The sequence below is a fragment of the Ambystoma mexicanum genome, chromosome 4p (assembly GCF_040938575.1).
Source record: "Ambystoma mexicanum isolate Mex_15411 chromosome 4p, UKY_AmexF1_1, whole genome shotgun sequence".
In the NCBI taxonomy this organism is placed as follows: Eukaryota; Metazoa; Chordata; class Amphibia; order Caudata; family Ambystomatidae; genus Ambystoma; species Ambystoma mexicanum.
The window spans coordinates 109,528,447-109,552,424 of record NC_090927.1 but is presented as its reverse complement, the minus strand read 5'-3'; the positions used below and the strand labels follow the sequence as shown (position 1 = coordinate 109,552,424).

Below are 23,978 nucleotides of genomic sequence, written 5' to 3'. Positions count from 1 at the left end.
GGGTCTTCAATTTCTAAAGGAGTTGAGGTTTGGTTCAGTTCGAGAGTCTCAGGCAGCGTATTCCATCTAGTTATAGCTTTAGCCGTGAAGGCTCAGCCTAAGCCATTAGCTTTTTTGGTTTGTATGGCTTGAAGTGTGCCTTTGTTTGCGGATCTTAAATATCGTTTTGGTTCATATCATTTGAAGTGTTTCTCCAGGTATGTTGGAACCAGTAAGTAAAGACAGCGATGAACCACAATTAGGGACTTATATGTAGTGCGTTCCTTTATGGCTAGCCAGTGTAGATTTCTTCTTTCATCAGTAATGTGTGCCCTCTATGTTTTTCCAGAGATAGTTTTAGGCATTTATTGCTGGCACCCAGCAACAGTGCATTTCCGTAGTCCAATCGAGAGAATAATAGCCCTAGCAATTGTGGTGCTGTTTTGTTTAACAGGGGTCTAATTTCTCAATTTCTGATAGTACTAGCATTTTTTAAAAAATGTTTTTTTAAAAAAAGGTAGGCAACTTGGGCTTCCGCTCTCAGTGATGCCTCCAAGTAGATACCTAGGGGTTTAACCCTGTCTGCTACCATGATGGGTGTATCTTTGATGTTAAAAGATGTAGTTTTTTCCTGGTGCTTGGTGAGCTGAAAATCATTAGCTGTTGTGGTGCCATTTAAGCACATCCAGTTCGATATCATCCATGATTCAATGGAGGTATATATGGATGTTAGTTTGGCGTTGTCTTGAGCATAGTCTCCGCTAAGTTCAAATACCAATTGGATATCGTTGGCAAAGTTTGTAAAGAATATGCCTAGGTGGGTAGTAGTATGCATAAGCAGCATAGGTACAAATTGAATAAGAGTGGGGAGAAGCTAGCTCCCTGTGGGACACCACAATCCACTGATTTAGGTGCCGAGGAATGATTACCCCAAACTATTTTGGATTGTCTATCTTGCAGGAATGAAGAAACCCAATCAATGGCTTCCTGGGAGCAGTGTCCCGCTGTATCTAGGGCCTCTCAGAGCTTCCGGTGATCGAGCAAATCGAAAGCTGCCGAGAGGTCCAAAAATATCAGTAATCCTGCTTTGCCCTTGTCAAGGAGGCCAAGCATTTCGGTCTGCAGATCAAGTAATGCGGACTCTGTGCTGTGGGCTTTCCGAAATCCTGATTGTTGAGGATAGAGGAGGTTGTTGCCATCAACGTAGACCTGGAGTTCTGTGGTGATTTTATCTAGTATTTTTAATAGAAAGTTGCAATTTGTTATTGGTCTCAAATTTGCAGGATCTTGTTGACTTCGTTCGGTTTTTTGGGTAAGAGATTTACTGTTACAATTTTTAAAGATGGCGGGACAACATGATCTCTGAAGGAGGTGTTGATCATTCTTGTGAGGAAGGGAGTAAATATTTCGGGATTGTCTAGTATCAGTTTTGGTGGTAGTAGGTTTTCTGTGCAGGATGTACAGTTTAGGTTGGAGAGTGTTTTCCTCATACTGTCTGTTGTGATTTGTGCAAACTGAAATTTAGGAATATGGTATTTTGGGCATTCATCTTTAATGTAGGTTGGTTGGGGAGAGTTGCTGATTTTGCATTTTATTATAGTGTCTCTGGCTTTGGCTATTTCGACATTTTCACAGTCTTTTTCAGTGGGTTGAAAGGGTGAAGCCAAAGCTTTGGGTTTTTCTATAGTTTACAAAATTTGAAACAATTTCCCTGTGGAATTAGAAGCAGTAATAATTTGATTGTTGTAATGATTTTTTTTTTAAAGTTCAGTAATTTTATTTTTGTATTTGGTATCCACTTTCTTCCAATTTGCTTTGTTTGCTTCATTTGGGTCTTTTAACCATTTCCTTTCAAGCTTTCTTTTTTCTTGTTCGAGTGCAGTGGTTTCAGTATTGAACCATTTTTGGTGGTGTACATTTGGTTTGACTTTTCTTTTTTATGGGAGCATGAATATCTAAAAGTTTCTGGAAGTAGTTATTGTATGTTTGGATAAATTTATCGCATGTGTCAGTTGTGGAGTTCATGATGTGGGTAATTCCTTGGGAGAGTATTGAAACAGTTATTTTCTTTAAATTCCTTCCTTGGAATTTAATCTGATTATTATTAGGTGGGTGTTAGTCTAAATTCGATTTTGTAATGGGACCAGAAGCATGGATAGGTTTCAGGATCTGTTGCTTTAACGTTGTTAGTGATTATCCAGTATAGTTGATTGCCTGAGATGGAATCTTTATTGAGTAGGAGCAGTTTAGTAGTTCTAAGCTTAAGGCTTCTTGATCGCTGGCGTCTCCACGCCATCTATTGATGTCACCCAGGAGTATTGTTCCTGTATTAGGTCCTTTAAGATGGTTTAGGATTTGTGTAAGTTCACCTTTGAAGTTTGAGACCAGCGAGGGTGGTCTATAGATTTCTAACGATTTCAGCTCATGAAATAAACGAAAAATTATATCTGCTCCCAGGCAGGTTGTAAATGAGATAGTCAAATTCTAGAATTCAAAAATGTATTTATGCAGTTATCTGAAAGAAGATAGTTGCCATGTAGTGAGATTTTAAAAAAACAGAAAATGTAAAAAATAAAAAAAATAAGCATTTCAAATGTTGCAGTTCTCTCCTCCCCATTATCCATAACCCAGACCTCCTGAAACTCCTTGTCATATCGGCTGGCAGTGGGCGGATTGGTGGGAAGGAGGAAGAGAGGAGTCCAATCCGTAGCGCAGGAGTATTCATAATATGCAAGTGTCATCAGCATTATAGAATCAGTTTCAAGCTAAAGTGGGAGAGGAGGACAAAGAGAGGAGAGGCAGATAAGCGAAGACTGACAGAGCTGACAAAAAGGAAGGCTAACCAAGGAGAGCAGATACACAGGAGACCCTGGGCCACTTGCTGGGGACTTCTGCCTGGAAGCCCTATCAGAGAGACCTGTGGCTGGAGGGACCTTGCTGTAAATAGAGACCAGAGGTGTGAGCTGCCTACCTATTTCCAAAAGAGGGTCTGAAATCTGTCTGACCTCGTGAGCTGAGAATAGAGACCTCCTATGTAAGTAGATTTATACCCAAAGCCATCCACTGTGTGGGGGGAAGGGGGAGGGGCTACTTGCCTTAATCCTTTCCGATTGTGGGTGAGGGGGTGAAACTGTAGCCCCTTAGCACATTTAATGTTAATTCAATTAATTCCAAAATAGAAAAGATCACAGGATATTTGTTAACATTCAAAACTAACAAATGTCATGCTCTGTGTGTTAAAGCCATTATAGTCAAAGTAATTGGGTGACCCTATTTTCCTGTAACCCCTCTTCTCCCCGACTCCCCCCCCCCCCCCCGACTCCCTTACAGAAGGTGTGTACTTGATCCCAAAATAAGAATCTCTAAAACGCTGCCTTTCATTTGAATTTGTGTTATCCAACGATTCCTCCATTGTTATTTTCCATACATTGCCTTTCAAATAGAAAACCCAAACAAAATTCCCATTATATTCCCACTCCTTGTACCTTGCCTTCAAACCAAAGGGGTCATATGTAACTGATGTATGTGTGTGGGGGTTGCGGGAAGAAAAAAGCATTGCGATAACCAAAGCAATCACTGTTTTTAAAGTTCTCCATCTGTTAATGTGAAAATAAATCATAGGTGTGTTGGACTTCAAATTCAACCTGTGTTTGTTGTTGTAATAAAGTCTATGAAGAAATACATGTCAGTCAATACAAGTAATTTGCATTTGTGCTTCTTGTGTTGTGCCTTGGAGTTGGCGGCTGGCGTTTTTGTGATACGTTTATTCATTGTAGACATTTAAATACATATAAACTATTATTTCTATACAACAGCCTGGTTCCTAGCTTATTGGTGATACACCGGATATCTGCTGAATGGTGTTATTCAGGTTGGAGGGCTAACCAAATTTGAATCTGCTAAGTGCTTGGTTGTGCAACACCTTCATCAGGGGGAAAGGAACTCAGAGTTGAGTGGCCATCCAATAAACCGTGACCACTGGATGGGTTTGAGTAAATGGTAGATGGGCGCAGTGTAAATGAGCATGTGAATGGTGTGCTTGTGTTCAATATGTAGATTACTTACCTGTAATATTCATTACTCCTAGCCCTACTCTTACTCATACCCATACTTGACTTTGAAGCACCTTGCCTCATACGTAAGTACTGGTACTAGTAAGAGGGATGTGGTGGTAATTCTGGGGAAAGGGGCTGTGTTTGGGGTTGGAGGGATGGGGACATGACAGGAGAGTGGGGCAGGTGAGATTAGTGCCATCACGTACTGGGCATTCATGATAAAGCAGAAGCACAGGTTCCATTCAGACCTGGTGGGGGATCACCAACAGCAGACTACCTGACCACCAAGACATTTTTCCGCCATTGCGAAGAATTAGAGTTTAACACAATTAGATTGGATTATCTGAAGGCATGACCACACGGAGGACGGGTTGTGCCTGGTGCCCCAGAAACACTGAACCCAGAACTTGCGGGAGGAACAAATCCTCTGCTCGCAATGAGTCGAGGAGCAGGGAAACCCTGAGACATGCGGAACGGAACAAGTTACTTACATGTAACTGTTGTTCTCCAGCATGGGTCTGGCATGGATTCACATGCTCATGAATATTCCCCGTCAGGCCGGGAATCCTCGGTATAGAAAAAAAAAAAAAAAATCAGTATCAGTTTCGTTTCTGATCTGTCCTTCTTAGTAGGAACCAATCACTGGTCTCTGGGTCATACTGCCCCCAGCCAATGACTGCCCTCTCCCTAAGCCCCGCCTCTGGCAGCCATCCTCAGATTTGCTAGCACGTAAAGTGGCAGTATGACCAAGTGAAGAGCCGCAGAGGGGTAGGCGGGAGGGTTTGCATGTGAATCCATGCCAGACCCATGCTGGAGAACAACAGTTACAAGTAACTTGTTCCTTCTCCAGCATGGGGTCTGGCATGGATTCACATGCTCATGAATAAGAATACATAGCAGTACACACATGCACAACCACGGGAGGTGGCAACAGGCTCAACATTAAGCCTCTCTTACTTCGTCACGAGGCTCATCTTAAGCGAACAGGTTGCGCAGCACCGCTTGGCCGACCCTGGACTCCTCCCTGGAGTCCCGATCGACGCAGTAGAATCTTGTGAAGGTGTGCGTCGACCTCCACGTCGCAGCCCTGCAAATGTCCAGCAGGGGCACACCAGACAGGAACGCCGTGGTAGCAGCGATCGCTTTGGTCGAATGGGCTCTCGGACGGCCGGGCAGCGGTCGGTTTGCCAACTGGTGACAGTGCATGATGCAGCTGGAGAGCCATCTGGAAATGGAAGTCTTCCAGAGAGCCTTCCCTTGATTCACAGTCCCAAAGTTCACAAACAGCTGTGATGTCTTCCGAAAACTCTTCATGCGGTCCACGTAGAACTTCAGCGCTCTAGCTACGTCCAGCGAGTGCAGAATCCTTTCAGCCGGCGACGAAGGAGACGGGAAGAAAACTGGCAACACCAAGGGTTCGTTGAGGTGGAAGTCCGATGGCACCTTGGGCATGAAGGAGGGGTGCGTCCTCAGCACCACCCTCGTGTTGTGAAAAAACAAGTATGGCGGCTTGCAAGATAGGGCCTGGATCTCTCCCACTCGTCGTGCGGAGGTGATGGCCACGAGAAACGCTGTCTTCCACGACAGAAACTTCAACGGTGCCGAATGCATAGGCTCAAATGGGGGCCCCATGAGCCTGGTCAGCACCACGTTGAGCTCCCACGCCGGGGCAGGGGCCCTCACCGGCGGGAATGATCGGAACAATCCTTTCATGAATTCCTTCACTAGTCGATGAGACCACAAGGACCCCAGTCCCGTAGTTCTGGTGTATCGTGAGATGGCGGCCAGATGCATCTTGATGGAAGCGTGAGCTAGTCCAGCCTTGGCCAATGACAGTAGGTACGGCAATACTTGGGGGGCCGTAATCCGCAGAGGGTTAATTTTCTGTGCACGGCACCAGACAGAGAACCTCTTCCATTTATGTCCGTAGCACTTGAGAGTTGAGGACGCCCTGGCCTTTGCAAGAATCTCTCTGCAGTCGGCCGGGATGTCGTACCCTCCAAACTCTAGTGCTGCAGGAGCCAGGCCTGCAAGTTCAGCAACTCCAGGTTGTGGTGAAGAATGGCGCCTCCTTCTCTGGAGAGAAGGTCTGCGTCCGTCGGCAGCTTGACTGGTGTGGACGTTGACAAGTCCAGAAGGTCTGGGAACCAGTTCTGTCTCGGCCACGCCGGTGCGATGAGGATCATCCTGCACCGGGACCTCTTGAGCTGGTTGATGAGCCGGAGCAGCAACGGCAGCGGAGGGAACGCATAAAGAAATAGGCCGTCCCAGGGGAACGAGAAAGCTTCGCCCATGCTCCCCGGCTGGGGGAACCTGCTGGCTAACCTCCGGCACTTGGAATTTCGTCGCCGTCGTGAAGAGATCGATTTGGGGTTCGCCCCATCGACGGAAGAGTTGATCCACTTGATCCTGGCGTAGTTCCCACTCGTGGCACGAGTGCAGCTCTCTGCTGAGAGCGTCGGCGATCGTGTTTTTTATTCCTGCTAGATGAAGAGGCACCAGAAAATCCCTTGGGCGACGGCCCAATGCCACAGATCCTGGGCTTCCTTGGATAGGGCCAGGGATCTGGTTCCGCCCTGCTTCCGGATGTAGAACATCGTGGTGGTGTTGTCGGTGAAGATCCTCACAACCTTGCCCTTGAGGGACGGAAGAAAGGACCTGAAGGCCCAGAACGCTGCACGGAGCTCCAAGATGTTGATGTGGAGTGACTTCTCCTCTGGGAGCCAAAAGCCCCTCGCGTGAAGATCTCCGGAGTGCGCTCCCCAACCTTCCAGGGAGGCGTCCGTCGTCACAGTCACCTGGTGAGCTGGGGTCTGAAAGTCTGTGCCCGCTGACAGATGAGAGCGGGTACCCCACCACCGGATCGCCTGACGGAACGTCTCGTTGAGAGGGATCCTGTCCTCGAAGTTGCCCGTCGACTGGACCCAGCGGGCGTCGAGGAACTCTTGTAAGGGGCGCATCCGAAGCCTTCAAAGGCACACCAGATAAATGCAGGACGACATCATCCCGAGGAGGGACTTGATAGATCGTACCCTGGCCATGTCCGTGGCCAGCAGACGCTGCACCTTGCCCAGAATGGTCCTGGTCCTTTCCTCCGACGGTGAGGCCAGCCGCGCCACTGTGTCGAGCTTGGCTCCCAGAAACAGGGCGACTTGCGATGGAACCAGGTGGGATTTTGGAAAGTTGCTGGAGAATCCCAGGTCCGTGAGCAGCTGGACGGTCTTCGCAGTGTGCTCCACGGCGAGCTCCCTTGCCCGGATGAGCCAGTCGTCCAGGTAGGGGTAGACGTGGATCCCCTGTAGGCGCAGCCGCGCCGCCACCGGTGCGAGGCACTTGGTGAACACCCTGGGTGCCGACTTCAATCCGAACGGGAAGGCCTTGAACTGGTAGTGCCGCCCTTGGACCACGAACCTGAGGAACTTTCGGTGTCTTTTTAGAGTGGGGATGTGCAAGTACGCATCCTCATAGTACGACAGGAAATCGCCCTCCTCCAGCTGTCCCAGCACGTGCTGGAGGGTGACCATCCGGAACTTCTGTGCCTTGATGTACTTGTTCAGTCGTCGCAGGTCCAGGATGGGGCGCCATCCTCCTGTCTTCTTTTTTACGAGGAAGTACCTCGAGAAAACTCCGGAGCCCGAAGCCTCTTTGGGACGAGCTCGATGGCACCCTTCTTGAGCATCGCCCTTACTTCCAACAGTAGTTGAGGGACGTGATTTTCCTTTCTGGCCACGGGTGGAACGCAAGGGCACTTCTTCTGAAACTCGTGGGCGTGCCCTTGGGCCAGGGCGTCCAGCACCCAACAGTCGGTGGAGATGGACTCCCACACGCTGACGAACCTCGCCAGCCAGCCTCCCACCAGGGTGAACGGCGGGGGCCTGACCCCACGGTCGGTTCAATCTTGTTTGGAGGCCGCCTTGCCGCCTTGACCTCCCTGTCGACAACAACGGGTGCCACCTGACTTGTCGCGTCCCCTGTAGGCTTCCTGAGACGAAGATCTTGCCGCTTGGCGGTACGTGGAGGAGCCACTGCCGGATCCCTTGGAGGCACCTGGTCTGCGTACGGAGCTGCGAAAGAACAGCCATGTTTGTTGGAGCACTACCAGTGCCCGGGCAGTCTCCGTGTCTGTCTTGATGGCCTGAAGGGACTCATCAACTGCCTTCCCAAACAGGTTGTTCCCGTCGAAGGGCATGTCCAAAACCTTGGTTTGTACGTCCTGGCGGAAATCCGTCGCCTTGAGCCATCCTCGTCGTCTCAGGCAAACGCTGTTGCCCAACTGATGGAAACCGTTGTCGGCGATGTCCGTTGCCACCGTGATGGCGTGGTCCGAAGCAATCTCACCTTCCTGTAGGATTTCAAGGGCCTCAGCCCTTTTGGCGTCCGGAAGGAAGTCCAACAGAGGGGCGATTTTGAACCACAACTCCCTGTCGTAGCGGGCTACGATAGCCAGGGCGTTGGCCGCCTTGATAGTCGTCGCTGCGGATGAGATGACCCCGTCGTCCCATCGTGTCCAGCTTCCTGCCCTCGCCATCCGGAGGAGAAGTTGATGTGGAGGCCGATGCACCCCCAGCTTTCTTCTTTGCCGCCGCCGAGACGACCGAATCCGGGGTAGGGTGCGCCCGAAGGCACAAGGGGGCAGCGTCAGGGACCCGGTACTTCTTCTCGTACCGGTCCCTCTTTGCCGACGCCGTGGCAGGGTTCTTGAGGAGGGCGAGCCCCTCATCCCAGATGTCATCAAGAAGTGGTACGGCGAGGACCGTCTTTACTTTTAGCCTCGCGCCGTTGGTAAGGGAACCCTTCCTTCTTCTCTTCTGGGCAGAGCTGGAAGAGCTCGGATGCCATGGAAATCATGGCATGAAAGGATCCAATCTCGTCGGGAGGGGACGCCCGAGCAGGGGGCGACGGGGGACACGTCCCGTCGTCGCCTCCGTCGTCATCTGTACCTGTCGTAGCCATGCCTGTGCCTGTATCATCCCCGTGGGTAGTAGACTGGGGGGGGGGGGGGGGGGGGAGGCAGGGCAGGCCGCAGAAGAGGGAGAGGTGGCGTAGGATGCTGCATCCTCCTCTTATGCGGTGGACTTTCCAAAGGTCCTGGCTCCGGTTCCCCCGTCGGGTCTGGCTCAGGTACCTCCGTCGGGGGGAGGGGAAACCTTGTTCTCACCTCGGAGCATAAGGACTGAATTGCTGACAAAATGGCCGCCGAAGTGTCCTGCGGCGCCGGAAACGACGGGCGCGAGGGCTCTTGAGGAGCCTCGTCGCCGACACCGTCGCTCTCGTCGCCCTCGTCGGGATCCCTCCCGATGGGTTGGGCCTCTTCCACGACTTCGATGAGCTCTTCTTCAGAGTTGGTGTCCGTATCCATGATGGCCACCTGCCCCTCCCCCACCTTTTCCAACGAGGACTTCGTGGGGGTCTTCTCAATGGGCCTGAAAGACTCCCTCCCCCCACCCCCCCCCCCTCTGCGGTGGCAGGGAGACTCTGGGTCCTGAGGCCATTCCACAGGCTGAGCCAGGGCCGCTGCGACATCCTCAATCGAGGTCTTAGCAGTGTGAATTAAGGCCATTGTCACCTTCTGTACGCCTGGGGCCTTCACCTTGGGCGGGGGAGGGTCCGAGCCTTGCTCCCCCTCTGCTGGAATCCTCGAGATCGACCGGGGCCTCTCCAGAAGCTTCGCCGGGTTCTCGGACTTCCTCTTACCCGAGCCAGAGCGTTGGAGAAGGTACCCAAGTTTCCTCAGAGTGAAGGGGCGGAGAGACCAGTGAGTGAAAGAGGGAGAAGGAAGGATTACCCTAACCCCATACAAGGGGCATACAGGCCCAGAGAGAAACTAACATAAGGGTTACAGGAGCCCAAGAAAACCGAATGTTGTGATCAGTCAAACAGTTCACAGAGACTACCGAAAGCCAACAGGCATATGTAAAGCAGGGTCACCAATACCCCTGGGAGATAAATGAGGCATTGGGACAGAGACCCAAGAGAGCCAGAGAAGCCCAATAAGACCAGTGAAGAACAAATTCAAGGAAGCATGGAGACAAGCAAGATGTGAATGTAGTCGCCAAAAACCCGCTTTGAGGGGTCAGCAATCAGACAGACAGTGGCATTTGGTTAAAAACATTTATTGTCAAAATAATGAGAGGAGTTGGGAAAGTCCTATCCATCCATATAACTATACGGGTGTGACCCTACCTCAACAAACTAAGCAACGTCTGTCAAATGTCCTCAGTTCTGTGTCCACAATTCTAAACTGACCCGTATACTCAAAAATGAAATACAAGCTGAAATGGGAAATTCTTTATGCTCTACAAGTATATCTGGTTCTTCTAGTTTAAAAACAAAGTTCTATGGTGCACAAAAATGAAGAAAAAACTAAAGTTCCATCAGGAAAAGAGTGCTCCCTCCCCCTAGATTTCTTCCAGTATACTTGTTAATTGTTTCTCACAATTTCTCTTGAATCCTTTTGGGGTATAAGCTTTCCCCTTCTACTACACTTTCACAATGAAGACCTACTGACCCCAGAACTTTATGAACTATTATCATCTTCCAGGTATATTCTCCTGCCAGGATATGATGGTTTCCTTCCCAGGTATATTTCTGCCAGGATATGGTTCCTTGTTTAAAAAAGGGCTATGGGTCCTCCAGTTTGTCCTTTGTCTTTCTTACTCCTGGTTTACTCACCTGCCAGGATATTATCTTGGGTAGGAGTCGGAGACCGACTGGTTGCCCGTTTCATTTATCTGCCAGGACTGCTCTGCTTATTGTAGATCAGTTCAATATTTAGTCAGGACCCTTCCTCACTTTTATTACGTAGGTTTGCTTTTATCCCATCTATGACAATTCTTCAAAATTGGATCACTACTCCTTTCTCTCTTTGTCTTCACATTGTCTGTATTCGTAAGGAGTTTATTGCCTTTGCTTCAGTTTGTTCCATTAATCTTAATCTCAGAAATAATCTCTGCCTTTCCTTAGGCTTGCTCCATTCACAAAGTTCTTTTTGTTCAGTAATAATGTCTATGCCTTTATTGGTCACTTTAGAATTACTGAATCTGGTTACTTGCGCTCATTTCATTCACAATATATGTTATGATATGGCATTTATAACACGCCTATATACAAGTGTTTTAAGTCGCGACGCAGCAAGGGAGGGGAAACAAAGGGAGGAAGGACGGACAACAATCCTACTAGGCCAGGTATCATTCAGATCGCGCAAGTGCATGGGACGGGGGCAGGGATGTTCAGGAGAGCAGTTTGTGCTTCTGGCAGCCCTGAAGCCAGACTGATGGTCATTAAGACAACCAACAGATTCAGTATGGAGATTAAGCTGGGAGATTGCCAGTTTCTCCAGGAGCTTGCCTGGGAAGGGAGTGATAGAGATTGGGCGATAGTTAGCCGGGCAGGAGGGGTCGGCAGAGGGTGCACAAGGGAGTGCTTCAGGGGGGATAGGAAGACTCCAGTGGCGAAGGAGTGATTGCAGAAGTCGGCCAGGGCAGGAGCCAGGGAGTCGATGTAGTCCTTGATAGTTTTTAGGAGCGGGGGAGGGGGGCGGTGGGACCCGTTTCGACAAGACTTTCATAGATCGGACTGGTCTAGAAACTTTGTCTGCGAGAACAGGTGAAAGGCAGAGAAGAATGGAGGAGAGGTGGCTGCAAAAGGGCCAGAGGAAGAGCTGGGAGTGGGGGGGGGGAGTGGGGGGTGGAGTAGGAGGAGAGTGAGGACAGGATGTCCTGAGTTTTAGAGATGAAGTGAGAAGCCAGCGCCGTGCAGAGGGGCCTGGGAAGGGACAGGAGAGGTAGAGACTGCGGCAGGATTGGCCAGTTCCTTGCAGATTTTAAAGATTTCAGCCGAGTTGTTAGATGCCGCAGAGATGAGGGCTTGGATACGAGCTCTCTACTTGGTCAGGACAGAGAGCCGGTATTGCCTTTGCAGCAGGCCAGTTTGTCAGAGAATTTACATTTTCCTCTCAGCCACCATGCACTTGCGTTTCAGTGTGATGAGTTCTGAGTCGTACCAGGAGTTGCACTTTGCTTTGGGCTTTAGGCAGATTCTCATGACAGGGGCAAGGATATCAAGAGTATCAGATATAGCAGAGTGGAGCGTGGAGAGGGCTGTATCAGAGTGAGAGTCAGCCAAAGGGGGGAGGGAGGGGTGAGAGGTGGCGGCAAAAGACTCAGCCGACACGCGCTTCATGGATCGGATGACCGAGAAGGTGGGTGGCAGTGATAGAAGTGGCTTGGCCTGAGGAGTAGGGAGGGTGAGGTGGGAGGACCCGAGAAAGTGATCACTCCAGGAGAGATGAGTGGTGAGAGGGATAGAAAGGGGAAGGTCTGAGGAGATCAGAACATCCAGAGTGTGCCCTGCAGAGCGAGTTGGGCCAGAGGGGAGAATAGGGAGTCGCAGAGGTCGCAAAAGAGTCCAGAGGGAGGAGAGGAGGCATCCAGGTAGATGTTGAAGTCTCCAAGAAGGAGTGGTCGGGTGGTTGAGGCCAGGAGTGAGGAGAGGTCCGCCCACTCAGAGGAAGGAGGAGATCTGACCAGGTGGTTGGTTGATAGTAGCCACAGTAAGGTAATGGCCGGGGGGGGGGGGGGGAGAGGCTGCAGACGAGGGATTCAAAAGAGGAGTAGGCCTGCGTAGGAGTGACAGAGGCAGGAATCCACTCAGGGAAGATCAGGACTACACCCTCACCAGAGTGGTTGGACCTGGGTGCGCAGAGGATCTTGTAGCTGTCAGGTACGAGCGTATCAAAGCTAGGGACAGAGCTGGCCGTGAACCATGTCTGGCCGAGGACATCAAGGTCAAGTTTTTCCAGAAGGCGGCAGATATCAGAGGAGTGTTTGACAGCAGAGCGGGAGTTAAGAGTGGCAATATGGAGAAGGTTGCCATCCTTGAAGGACTTCTGGGGAGAGGTACAGATTAGAGGTACACCCTGCGGAGGTGTAGAAGGAGCCCGAGAAGGGGCAGAGAATGAAGGGGAAGGCAGGGTTGCCAAGGAGGAGGCAGAAGGGGGGAGGCAAGGTAATCACAGAGAGGGGAGCGGGGACAGAAGGAGAAGAAAGTTGATGAGGCACAGGAAGCCTCCAAAGAGGTGAAGGTTGGCCTGAGGGCCTTGGACCAAGACGGTCCCATTAGAGTAAACATTAATGATGACCCTAGAGGAATGGGAGGGCAGGAGGGCGTCCCAACGGGTGCCACCATTAATGGGGGAAGAGGAGAAAGGAGAGAGCACAGAGACCATATGAAGGGTCCATAGGTCTGGCGAAGGCACGACAGAGGATATCAGTGAGAGTTTCCTTGGAGGAGGCACTGGTGTAGGCGTCAGTGATAGGGAGGCCTGGGTTGGAGACCAGGATGTCCTTTTTAAACTGCTTCCTACCAGATTTAGTGAGGAGAGCAGGATAGTCAACAGAGAAGCAGTTAGAGAACGTAGGAGAGACGGAGAGCACCATAGAGTAGGTGGGAGAGAAGAGGGGTGGAAGGGAGAGGGGGAGACACTAGAAAAGGCCACTACAGTAGGCAGACAGGGCGCAAGAGGCAAGAAAATTGAGCAGTAGTGCAAACCATCACTCAGGCATGTCTTCTCACCCATCTTAAAATGTGCTTTCTGTGAGCTCTTTAATCCTAAATTTGAGAATCCTGAATGGGGGGGATGGGGGAGGCCTAATTTTCACAGTGCAATTTTTAAATACTGATACAGTGCATATTATAACATCACGGGGAAAAACAACTGGGTCTAAATCTGAAGGTCAGTTGGGGATGGGGAGCAGGGAAGCTAGAGAGACTAACCTGGGAGACTGACTGGCGACTGGCAACTGGCGTCCACTGCGGACACCTGCAGACACAACAGTCACAATATCTGTCCTGGTAACCCGGTCATTCTTCCTGGGCTTACTGCTTGTGGATGGCGTCTGCAACGTTCGTGTTCTTTCAGCGTCTCCTGTGGTTGCCATTAGTTGGAAATTCATTTGCTACGTAGGTTTTGTCCCGCATCATCTTCTGCCATTGGTAGCTCCGGCTGCTTGCAGTTGTAAAGTGGTTAACTTCTTCCATCCTGACCCTTCGGTGCACCATGTCCGTTGGCCTCTGCAATTCGCTCAGCAGCTTCTGCACCTTTGGTCTCCATGGTCTCAGCACCAGTCAGCCACCTGTACAGTCTATGGCTCTCGCAATCTCTCCGAATTGCCTCACATGTGTGGGTTTTAAAAGTCCCAGGCTTTCTCAATGTTCTCCAATGACTACAGCACAGCATATGGTTACTGTGCGTAGTCATCCTCATTACTCCATCAACTTAGTATTTAAAAGGGAGTTGGGGAAGAGAACAGATTTTGTTCTGTGAATATTTAGGAAATCAATATGGACTTTACAATAGGCCATGTAGGAATGTTGCAAGGGTACATAATTGTCATCAGCATTTATAACAGGGATTTTCTTGGTTTAGTCTTTTCCTGTCTCCCTGGAGCTTGTCCTCTCCCATGTGATCCTCCTGCAGACAGCCACCCTTAGGGTCAGAGTCAGGTAGCTTCTGCCTTTCCCTGGTCACATAAGCGAGGCTTCCTTCCAGGCAATCAGTGACAAAGTTATCAAATTCGTCACTACGTCCAAGCAGTGGACAGGGATTAAGGAGGTATCCCTCCAGCTACGAAAACCTGGACAGATCTTTTCAGGAACTTGAGAAGCTTTTGGAACTTTGACAATAACTGTTCGAGCTACGCGAATTGTTTTCGATGGGTAATCATTGGATCCGAATCCAGGAGGGATTCCTGGAAACCCTGAGAAAGATCAGGGGTGAACAACTGACGGCAGGACACTGCCTGGTTTTGTTTTATTTTAATTCTAAGCGGTAGAGCCAGTTTAGAGGTTAGGTTTGGACAGAGGACTATTTTTGTTATTTTGAAGAGCACCTTAGTATAGTTTGTTAGGAAGGGAGCTCCCCTTTTAGCAATATGGCTAAAAAGGTCTTTAAAGTTAAATTAAATCCTTTGATAGCGCGTCCTCTAGTGGGAGGACTTCTGGCTTGCCACAGACCGCACCAATCTGACTTTGCCAGTCAACCCTCCTCTATCCCACTGAAATTAAACCATTGCCTGAAAAGACGGTCAAGAAAACCGGTAAATGTGAGGCACAAACATTCAACCTTGGTGCTATTCACAAGGCAGCCAAGCACTTGAAGCACAAGGTGGCATGTAACACAAAACGCCCAAATAATGTATACCTGTTACGCGGCACTCACTCCATACAAGACTGTACGAAAAACCTCCAGTGTGCCTTTAACTACCACATTTCTTCTAGAACACTACCCTGATCTGCTGCTAAATTAAAAATTCTCAAATTTAACTTCAATCAGGCAGGTGGAAGACCATTCTCAAAACAGTGGAACAATCTGGAGTGGTCTCCAATTGCCACTGACAGAAGATGGTGTCATGTGTAAAAGATGGTTCAAAAGCCACATTTTCCAATTTGACCCGAAACTAAAACTATTGGGCATTGTAAACCTCTAATGTAAACCTCACACCCATCTGTGTCTACCGGCACTCATGCTTAGATTTTGAAGTGGGGTACTTTAGTCCTTGTTTTTTAAAGTTGGGAGTAAAATGATTGTATAGGGAGTAACAAAGTCCAATCCCCAATGGAGTAGAAACCTGTTTTAACTGTACAAAATGTTTTTAAAAATAAATATTTCTTTGCCCCCAAGATACTTTTCTACCTCTTCCGAATAGGCAGTAACAGAGCTTCTTCCACCGGCACTACATGTACTGCTGGTCTAAACTTATCCATGGACCTGTGTGGCTGTATTTTTTTGTTGGGAGTATTTTTACTCCCCAATTTGATTGAGTATTTTCCACATTTCAGAAAGTAAAAGTGGCTGATCCACCCTTCATCTGTAGGGCTGTTGGCTACAGTATTTTATTACCCTCCGCTTCAAGTGGCTATATAAATACTTACTACAAAACCACATCAATAAAGCAGACAAGCAAATGTAAGCTAATGAGTGGATTCAATTGCCCTGCTGCCCCTCTCAAAAGGACAGGGTACCTGAAGCCCAACTGCAGAAGGGCTGGATTATGCAGCTATCACAGGGAAGCGCTCTCCTTGAAAGGGATCCAACTTCGGCCCAAGGAAGATTCAGCCACACCCAAAAAGCGGCTAGCAGGTCTAAAAAAAAAAAAACTTCAGGCAGCAAAGGCCAAGGTAATGCTCATGATGAGCCACGAGTCCAGCTATCCTGGGCCTATATAATGGGCAGAGGCAATTTACTTTGCTGCTTATGCATTATCAACAGACCCACGCTAACAGACAGCCAATCATCAATTACAACCTGAAAGCATAACCAGTCTCCGCCAAAGACATGCGCACATCATACCCTTTGGGATGTAGTGTAGCTGCAACCTACTGGGGGAATCTACCTTCAGGGACACTGGGTTAAATAACCCCTCACCTCAGAGACCGCCGGCCGGAACAAAGAAGCCAGGAAAATTATGAATATTGCCAATCATTCTACAAATACAGCCAAACATTCCAAAATGCCCCAAATAATTAAGGCAACACACTTCCCTCAGTGGTTAATTAGCTAAAGACAGCAAGAGTAGGGTGTTGCTGTACTCATCCAACATACAGTGCCTTATGCACTAGCCTTCTCATAATACACACTCATCCTCCCACAGTAAAGTAACATTACTTTGACTCAAAAGAGATACACAACTGCTACAACACATTCTTCCCTTGTTATTGGATTCCAAAACAACACACAGAACCAGTGCCCACAGCAAGCCTATGCCGCATACTACCCTCTACAGTGACACGTGGAACACATGTATAACACACATATCCACTCACTTATGCAACTAGCTCCCTGTGTAGTCATGCCTATATATTAAATACACATCTCTACTTTCCTTTAATCTTAAATCTAGGAAAGTACCTTAGAATTGGGTCGTCATTAACTCATTCTCTACAAGAATCACCAAACAAGTATTACATTGACTATTTTAGGAAACATTTGCCAAGCTGAGCTAAGTCTTAAACAGAGTACTGCACTTGGTGCATTAAGCTGGATTTTCTGGGCAATGGGTGGACACCGTCTCACAAACTAAATGGCCTAAACATTCCAGAACTATAATCAAGGCTGCAGCTTTGGATTCATGGCAAGCACTGTAAGGCTGTCCCATCATATCCTCACCTTGAACCAGCATTTGGACATCAAGAAGTAGTACTTAACGCTCTCCTCGCCGAACTGATCTGCAACATACAACCCCATGGAGCCGTACTCATCGTAGATCTTCCTTTTCGTCTCGTCATTCAAGGTGGAGTTGGCATTGTTGATTTCCTTAAACATTTCAGATGCCTCTGGGTTGTCTGGATTTTTGTCCGGGTGATACTTGAGGGCAAGTTTCCTAAACAAAAATAAATTGACAAGAGGAATGTCAGATGTGCGCTGCATGCACAGAAAACCATTACGTGAATTACTTTCCTGGAACTAAGTCGTCAACTTCAGTGCTGGCGAAAGAGCCCAATGGAATGTACTAGAATGCTAGTTTACCTAGAACAGTTTGCACTAGAGGGTAGGTTAAATACATAGTCAATGCTTGACCTGTCTGCTGAGAGAACTCTTAATAACGGATGGGAGAAGAGGGGGTGTGGAGAAGAAGAAACGTGAACTGCATCAAGAAAAAAAAAGGCCACAAATACACAAACTGAGATTTTAACTAAAGGAAAGGAGGTTTCAATCTTGAAGGGCCAGCAGGGACTGCTCAAGGATTTCTACTGTGCAGGATTTTGTTTTGGTCTATAAAGGCAAGAAGGAGGTTACTAAAAGTAGGTTTTAAAACGTGGGACTACTGGCCAAAAGAGCGATACTGATGAGGTGGGCCTGGAAAGTGCTGCCTACTTGTGAAACCAGGTTCCAAGATGAGGTTTGGGCAAATGACAACTAGGAGCTGTGCGTCTTTGCTACCGAGTATCAGCCGTTCCAAAGACATATGGTCGGACTTACGAATATATCTTCCAAAAAAGATCATCATAAGTTGTTTTGTACTAGGCGCCTATTGGCGGTTTGCAAACTAACCTTATCCATGTTCACTTCGAGGTATACTCTGACTGCATCCTGTCGTGTTTATGTTCTAATACTTTTACTATACTCTGCACTCTTCCTTTCACCAGGTTTTGAAAAACATTTTTTTTTTAAATACAATGATTTCTATCTGCATTAAATAGCATACATTTCAATATCTAACTGGAAAAGGGTAACCAAGGCAAGAATTGAACGTTAAGGAAATTAGGGTGGAGAAAAAGTAAAACATTTGATAACTATCATAAAAAGAATGAGTGGCACAACTAGAAATCAGAACTCCAGGGAAGTTCCATATGCAGGTCAAAGAACGTGAACACACTAACTTGGGCATACAAAGAATGGGCTCCCTACATGTAACCCACTCTTCGATTCAGATGCTTTACCCTACCAGCTAGAAGAGGGATTGAAACAGTCCTCTAAGAAAAACCGTTCAGCGTCTTCAACCAGATCACAGACCAAATCCCGGTCTCCTTTTGATGGACACCATTTTCAGTCACCCATGTACGCATGCGCATTGCTAAATTATATCAGGGTGATCATCAAAGGCTTCTTTAACCCGACTGGCGCAGATGGGCATTATAATCTACATCATTGCTTCAGCAATTACGTGAAATAGGTTGCAACGGATGCATTGTACATTTCATGCAATGGAATGTTCACCAGAGGACGCCACAATTTCACGTCTCACTCCTTCACGTGCTCTGACACAAACAGCCAAGAAATGCTAGTGCTCCCAACAATGCTCTGCATGCAGCTGGACTAAATGACAGCTCATTGCGCATTCGGAACTCTTTTTTTGGAGTCTACCGTTTATAGCTTTGGGCAGAACTCTATTTTTGGGGTTTCCCTTGTCCCACGTTTTGGGCCTGCAGCGAGTTGCCTTAACTTCCCAGATTAACGTGGATAAAGCAAGCAAGCGGGGACGGGCCTGGTCATCTATTTGATGCCATAGGGTGGATAAGAAGGACACGCACCCTCCAACCATTGCAGAGACAGTATTTAAGTCCCCGTGGCTTCCCTCTAACTCCCAGAGGCCTTAAAGTCCAAGAAAGTATCGGCAGATAACCCAATGGTCATCAAACCGGAGCAACCAACATGTTTTAGCCAGCTGAGAGCAATGTGCGAACCTCTGGTATTGGAGTATCCCAGTAGGTTGAAAATGCTCAATACCACCTTAATGGAATAAAAAAAGGTGGAGGGGGCATGGCCCATTACCGACAAGAGCAAACCAAAAAGGAATACACTAGGAGATGGAATCTTAGAAACCCCTTCCCAGCCTGGGGTGTATTAAAGAGGCAAGGAAATCCCAGCAAGGAAAGGAATCCTGCAGGTAGCAGACAAGCCGGTTCTTGCAACCTCGATAGAACAGGAGGGAGCTGAAGAGAGAATCCTAGAAACAAGGGCTGCAGGGAGGAAGTACTGAGCAGCAAACTACCTGGAAGAAGCTAGCACAAGCCTTGAGGCTTTGAAGGAAAAGGCTGAGCTGCTCCTTGAAGTCCTGGTGAGAGGCTGACCAGGGAGGTCCAGAAGCACATCCTCAGCCATCAGGGGAACTGTAAAGCCAGAAACTTTCCACCAGTGACCCCTTGGAAGGAAAGCCAGGCCTCTGGCAGGAGGGCTCCAGAATGTCAGACCCTAAATGAGAGGTGGCATACAAAAGAATTCTGAGAAACTCAAGAAGAAGACTATGTGTAGACAGAGAAATCAGTTTGGGCAAAAAAACTGAGGCGAAGGTGGAGCGACCACCGAAAGGATTCCATATATCAAGAGGGTTGGGGAGGAACCCCACCAGCCCATGGGAAACACTGTAGGCGCCTAACATGGAGGTGAAGAATCCATATGTTGAATGGAGGCCTGATCAGAGAATCCTGAAACCTGGGAGGGGTCTGGAAAGGCGAGGTCAAAGTAAGTAGACCGAAGACGGGCCCAGACTTAACATACCCTGAATGGGCCTTCCCGGGAGAACTTTGTTACATTAGCTTATGGGTTGACATTTGAAATTAGGATTGGGCCATTCTTGGGTTGCCCAACATTGAAATGTTTGTGTTATAGTTTGGAGTAGCCAGGAGGCCATGGACTTGCGCAGATTAGAGGTTGGAGCTTTCGGTTGGGCAGCTCACTGGATATATAAATATGGTGTCCCAAAGAGAGGCAAGAACTTAAAGTCAAAGTTCGTAACTAATTCTTACATCAACAGGTGTTGGGCACCCGGTGGGATTTTACAGGGAGTAAAGGGGTGAGTTTTAGCTAAAAGGCCTACCCAGCCCCACACTACTACTAAACCAGCAGTGAAACCCATCATACAGGTGAAAATAACATAGCCCTGCAGGTATACCAGTTTCCCCTATTTTGCTAGCGTGGGCCGAGAGAAGGCTGTACACTTCTGGAGGAGTGTTGCAACACAAATAGTGCAATGGTACCAACTAAAGTTCTATAAAAACAGAAACTTTAATAAAACCAGAAATGCACACTGCTAATTAAAAATATGTACAAGAAACAGAATGCATATTTTGAAAGCAAAGAAGGCACTCTGCGTGAAGACTGGTTACAGGCAATTGAAATAAGCAGTAAATAAATGTACGAGAGTCTTAAAAAGACAAAGCTGGGTCTAATCAGTCACTAAAGCCCTTCAACATGGACACCAGAGGGAGGAGGGCGGGGAACAGGACCACTGCAAATATCTGTATTGCTTTTCTTGGTGGCTCGGGCTTTTTAGTGCTTTTCTGCAGTTGAGCAGATCGAGTGTCATGCTGTTCTAGTGGCGAGTCAGCAACAGCACACAACAGGTCGGGTCCGTGATCTAGTTTGGTCAAGACGAGGATTCTGGTGGGTAGAGTCTGCACTCTGGATGTGGCTAGCCAACAGTTCAATCGCAGCAGCGATGAACTTCACTGGGTTGATTCAAAGTGGAGATATCTCAAAGAAGCTGGAAAGTGGTTTGATGTTTTTAGAATGCCAAAGGCAGCACTGCAGGTCCTGTAGTGACTAGATGAGTCAAGTAGTCTCAAAAGGGGTCTTCAGCTGGCAACAGAGATCTGAGCTGCTCCTGGGCTTCTGAGTTGTTGCAGGGCACAGCACAGGGTCTTCAGGGACAAGGGGAGTTTGCAGTTCTGAACTTCCCCTCCAGGTCGTTTGTCTGGCACCTAAAGGGTGTACTTCACTGAAAGAGAGCAGCATCCTGGTTCCAGTGCACAGGCAGCAGAGGGGCCTTGGTCCTCATCAGTTCCAACACAAAAATGCCCTTGGGGTGGGTAGGTAGAGCTTTCCTCTTCCTTGGAAACATCTGTCTTTACCTCTATGACAGGCGACTTTGTAATGGACTAGCTCTAACAGAGTTCCAGGTGAAACCTTATCTTGAAGTCCAAAAATGCAACTAAGTGGACGGTTCCCCCACACACCGTAAAAGGTCAAATGCTACAGCCAATTAGTGAAACGCAAGCCATTTGTCAGAAGTCCAATCTAGGTTGCTTTAACAAGCGTACTTTGCCTTCTTTTGTCATACTCCGAGGGCCTTGTCTGCAGGAAGTGGAGATGGGCGTGACGTTTAGGGAGCCCTAGCAGAATCCAAAATGGTGGAGCCCCTGTCTGGACTAACCCTCTCCTCTGGGCTACTTGAACTACACCCACTTTTTCGGACGACATAACTACTCCAGGAATCAGCATCTTGGCGCGAGATGGCCATTGTCACCAGGACTGTCTTCAAAGCATAGGATCAGAATGAACCTCCATGGGAAGTGGGCCCTGGAGGAAGGCGTCGTCCTTCATAATGGGGCTCAAAGGAGAAGCTTCCTGGGACGGGCCCCACATGGTTGTTGCGGGTAAACTCATGCCAGACAGTGAATGCACAACTAGCCCCGTCATGAATGGGGCACCTTAGCAAGCTTACAATAATAGGACACCCCAATGGTTCTGGCTATATAAGTGTAACCTACGTAATCTAAACCACTTCAGCTATTTAGCCCTCCAAGATGGCATTCTGTCACATCGAAAGCCCATTTCGTGTTGACCCTTCTTTAACTGCGTTTGCCTTAGAAATTCCCTTATTTTTTCTAGCGGTTTCCCTAGTACCCCAATGGGTTTTTGGCAAACCCCTTCTCTAAGGAAACCAACAAAATTGTTTTTGAATCACAACAGATGTGTGCGTTGCTTCATTGCTTGGCCTTACACAGGGACTCCCTAACTTCCCCCATTTTCTGACTGACTTTTCTTGCGAGAGATACTTCTGCTGGAATCCCCCCGCCACTGCAAGCCTTTAAGATGTGCTGTCGCAGGAGCTCTTATGGCTACCAGTGCATAGAAGTAAGTTGTCTTTCTGCTACTTCTGGCTGGTAAGTAGTCTTCCTTGGTCCACCAACTACTCTTTTCATCGGTCAGAGTCGTCTGCAGGCCAGGGGATAAAGTCCCTGGGTACCAGATACTCATCCCAAACATTTCAACAACAAAACAAAAAGCGCTCTATACGTGCCAGGTACTCCTGCCATTTCAGAGCCAAATCAACAGTGATTAGCACTGAGTAGTGGTCTTCACCAGGTACTTGATAGATTTCTTGGAGTCCTTTGGTCTGGGAGCAGTGGGATTTTGGCAGAACCCTCTACTGTGAGTTGACTTTGTCCCAAATCTTGCTTTGCATTCATCTTCTCCAGCCGTCTGGGCCTCAAACTGTATCTAGAGCTCTTCAATGGGGTCTCCTCTGGTGCTACACCTGGGGTTGGTTCCTCCTTTAGCCGGACCAGTGGGGTAGAACTGGTAGCTATCTAGTTCTATCTCAATTGTGGCTGGTCTATAGGATTTGTCCCATTTTCTACAATGGGTACAACTTTTACTATCTAACTCATACAAATTAATTGAAAATGGGTACTTATCTGCACGTATTCTTGGCCTGATCTTGGGTCTCTAGAGTTTTCAACCAAAAACTGGCTTTAGAAAGTACAAGTGATTGGGGAATTTAACAAATCAACGCAGGTCAATTTGTCCTCACGCAGGAGGTTATTGAACACTTGGTTTCATTTTTGTTACTGTGTTTACAAGTGCATGAACTGGTAAGGTAACCCGCTAGGCCCAGTACATTGGATCTAATCTTATTGTTTGTTTGGGTGGCCATTTGGACCTGGTTTGTACAAGATTTCCACCACTTGACTCAGTCTTTGGACTGCATTACATATTAAGCTAACATTTTCCCTTTCAGGTGTATGTTTTAGAGATTGTGGGAACATGGAGATTCCGGAATGTCTGAATGTATTCATCAGTCTGTAGGCCTCCCTTCTCACAAGACCCCTTAGCATTGTGTAGCCTTTACCCCCAGGTACAGGTCAAACATCAAAGGAGTAAGGAGGGTTTGTACCGAGGCCCTTTTACTGTTTTTGTACAGAACCCAAAGTACTTATTTGCACCAACAGTTCATTTATGTGCAATTTAATAAAGGGCATCTTTTCTAGTATATCAATGTGGGTATTCCAATAGTTGTTTTATGTGTAATTCGGCACTAGAGTATCATTTTCAGTACACCAACCTAACATAATGTCTTGGATTACCAATTAGGATTAAATACCAACCTATCCACCAGCCTTCTCCGCTCCCTTGAGTGAAGCCTCTGCCTTTGTTACCCATGGATTTGTTGGTCAATATTTTGGTTGGAACCCTGTGTAACCTTAGGATTGATGGAATCCCAACCCTCACCAGAGGGCTGGGGAGCAATCACCCCAATAGTTGGGTTAACTGCGGCAACAGGGCAGAGCCATCTGATAAAGTGCAAGTCATCACCTTGCAGCAGTGTTCGTCCAAAGAGCCTATAGCCAATTCCCTGGCATCCGCAGATCCCGCAGGGGACAAAGCCCAGGCCAGCAGCAGGGCCCCAACCATGGCTATGAGCAAGGCAGATCTAGCATCCA

At 48.0% G+C, this 23,978-nt stretch overlaps 1 protein-coding gene across 3 annotated transcripts in view; it reads right to left on the bottom strand.

The window, feature by feature from the left end:
• DNAJC5G (DnaJ heat shock protein family (Hsp40) member C5 gamma) overlaps positions 1-23,978 on the bottom strand; it is a 410,708-nt gene that overhangs the window by 159,421 nt on the left and 227,309 nt on the right. For all 3 annotated transcript variants that reach the window (XM_069605490.1, XM_069605489.1, XM_069605491.1), the window contains exon 3: positions 17,200-17,413. In XM_069605490.1, coding sequence (XP_069461591.1) covers positions 17,200-17,413 — 214 coding nt within the window. The remainder of the gene's footprint in view (positions 1-17,199; positions 17,414-23,978) is intronic.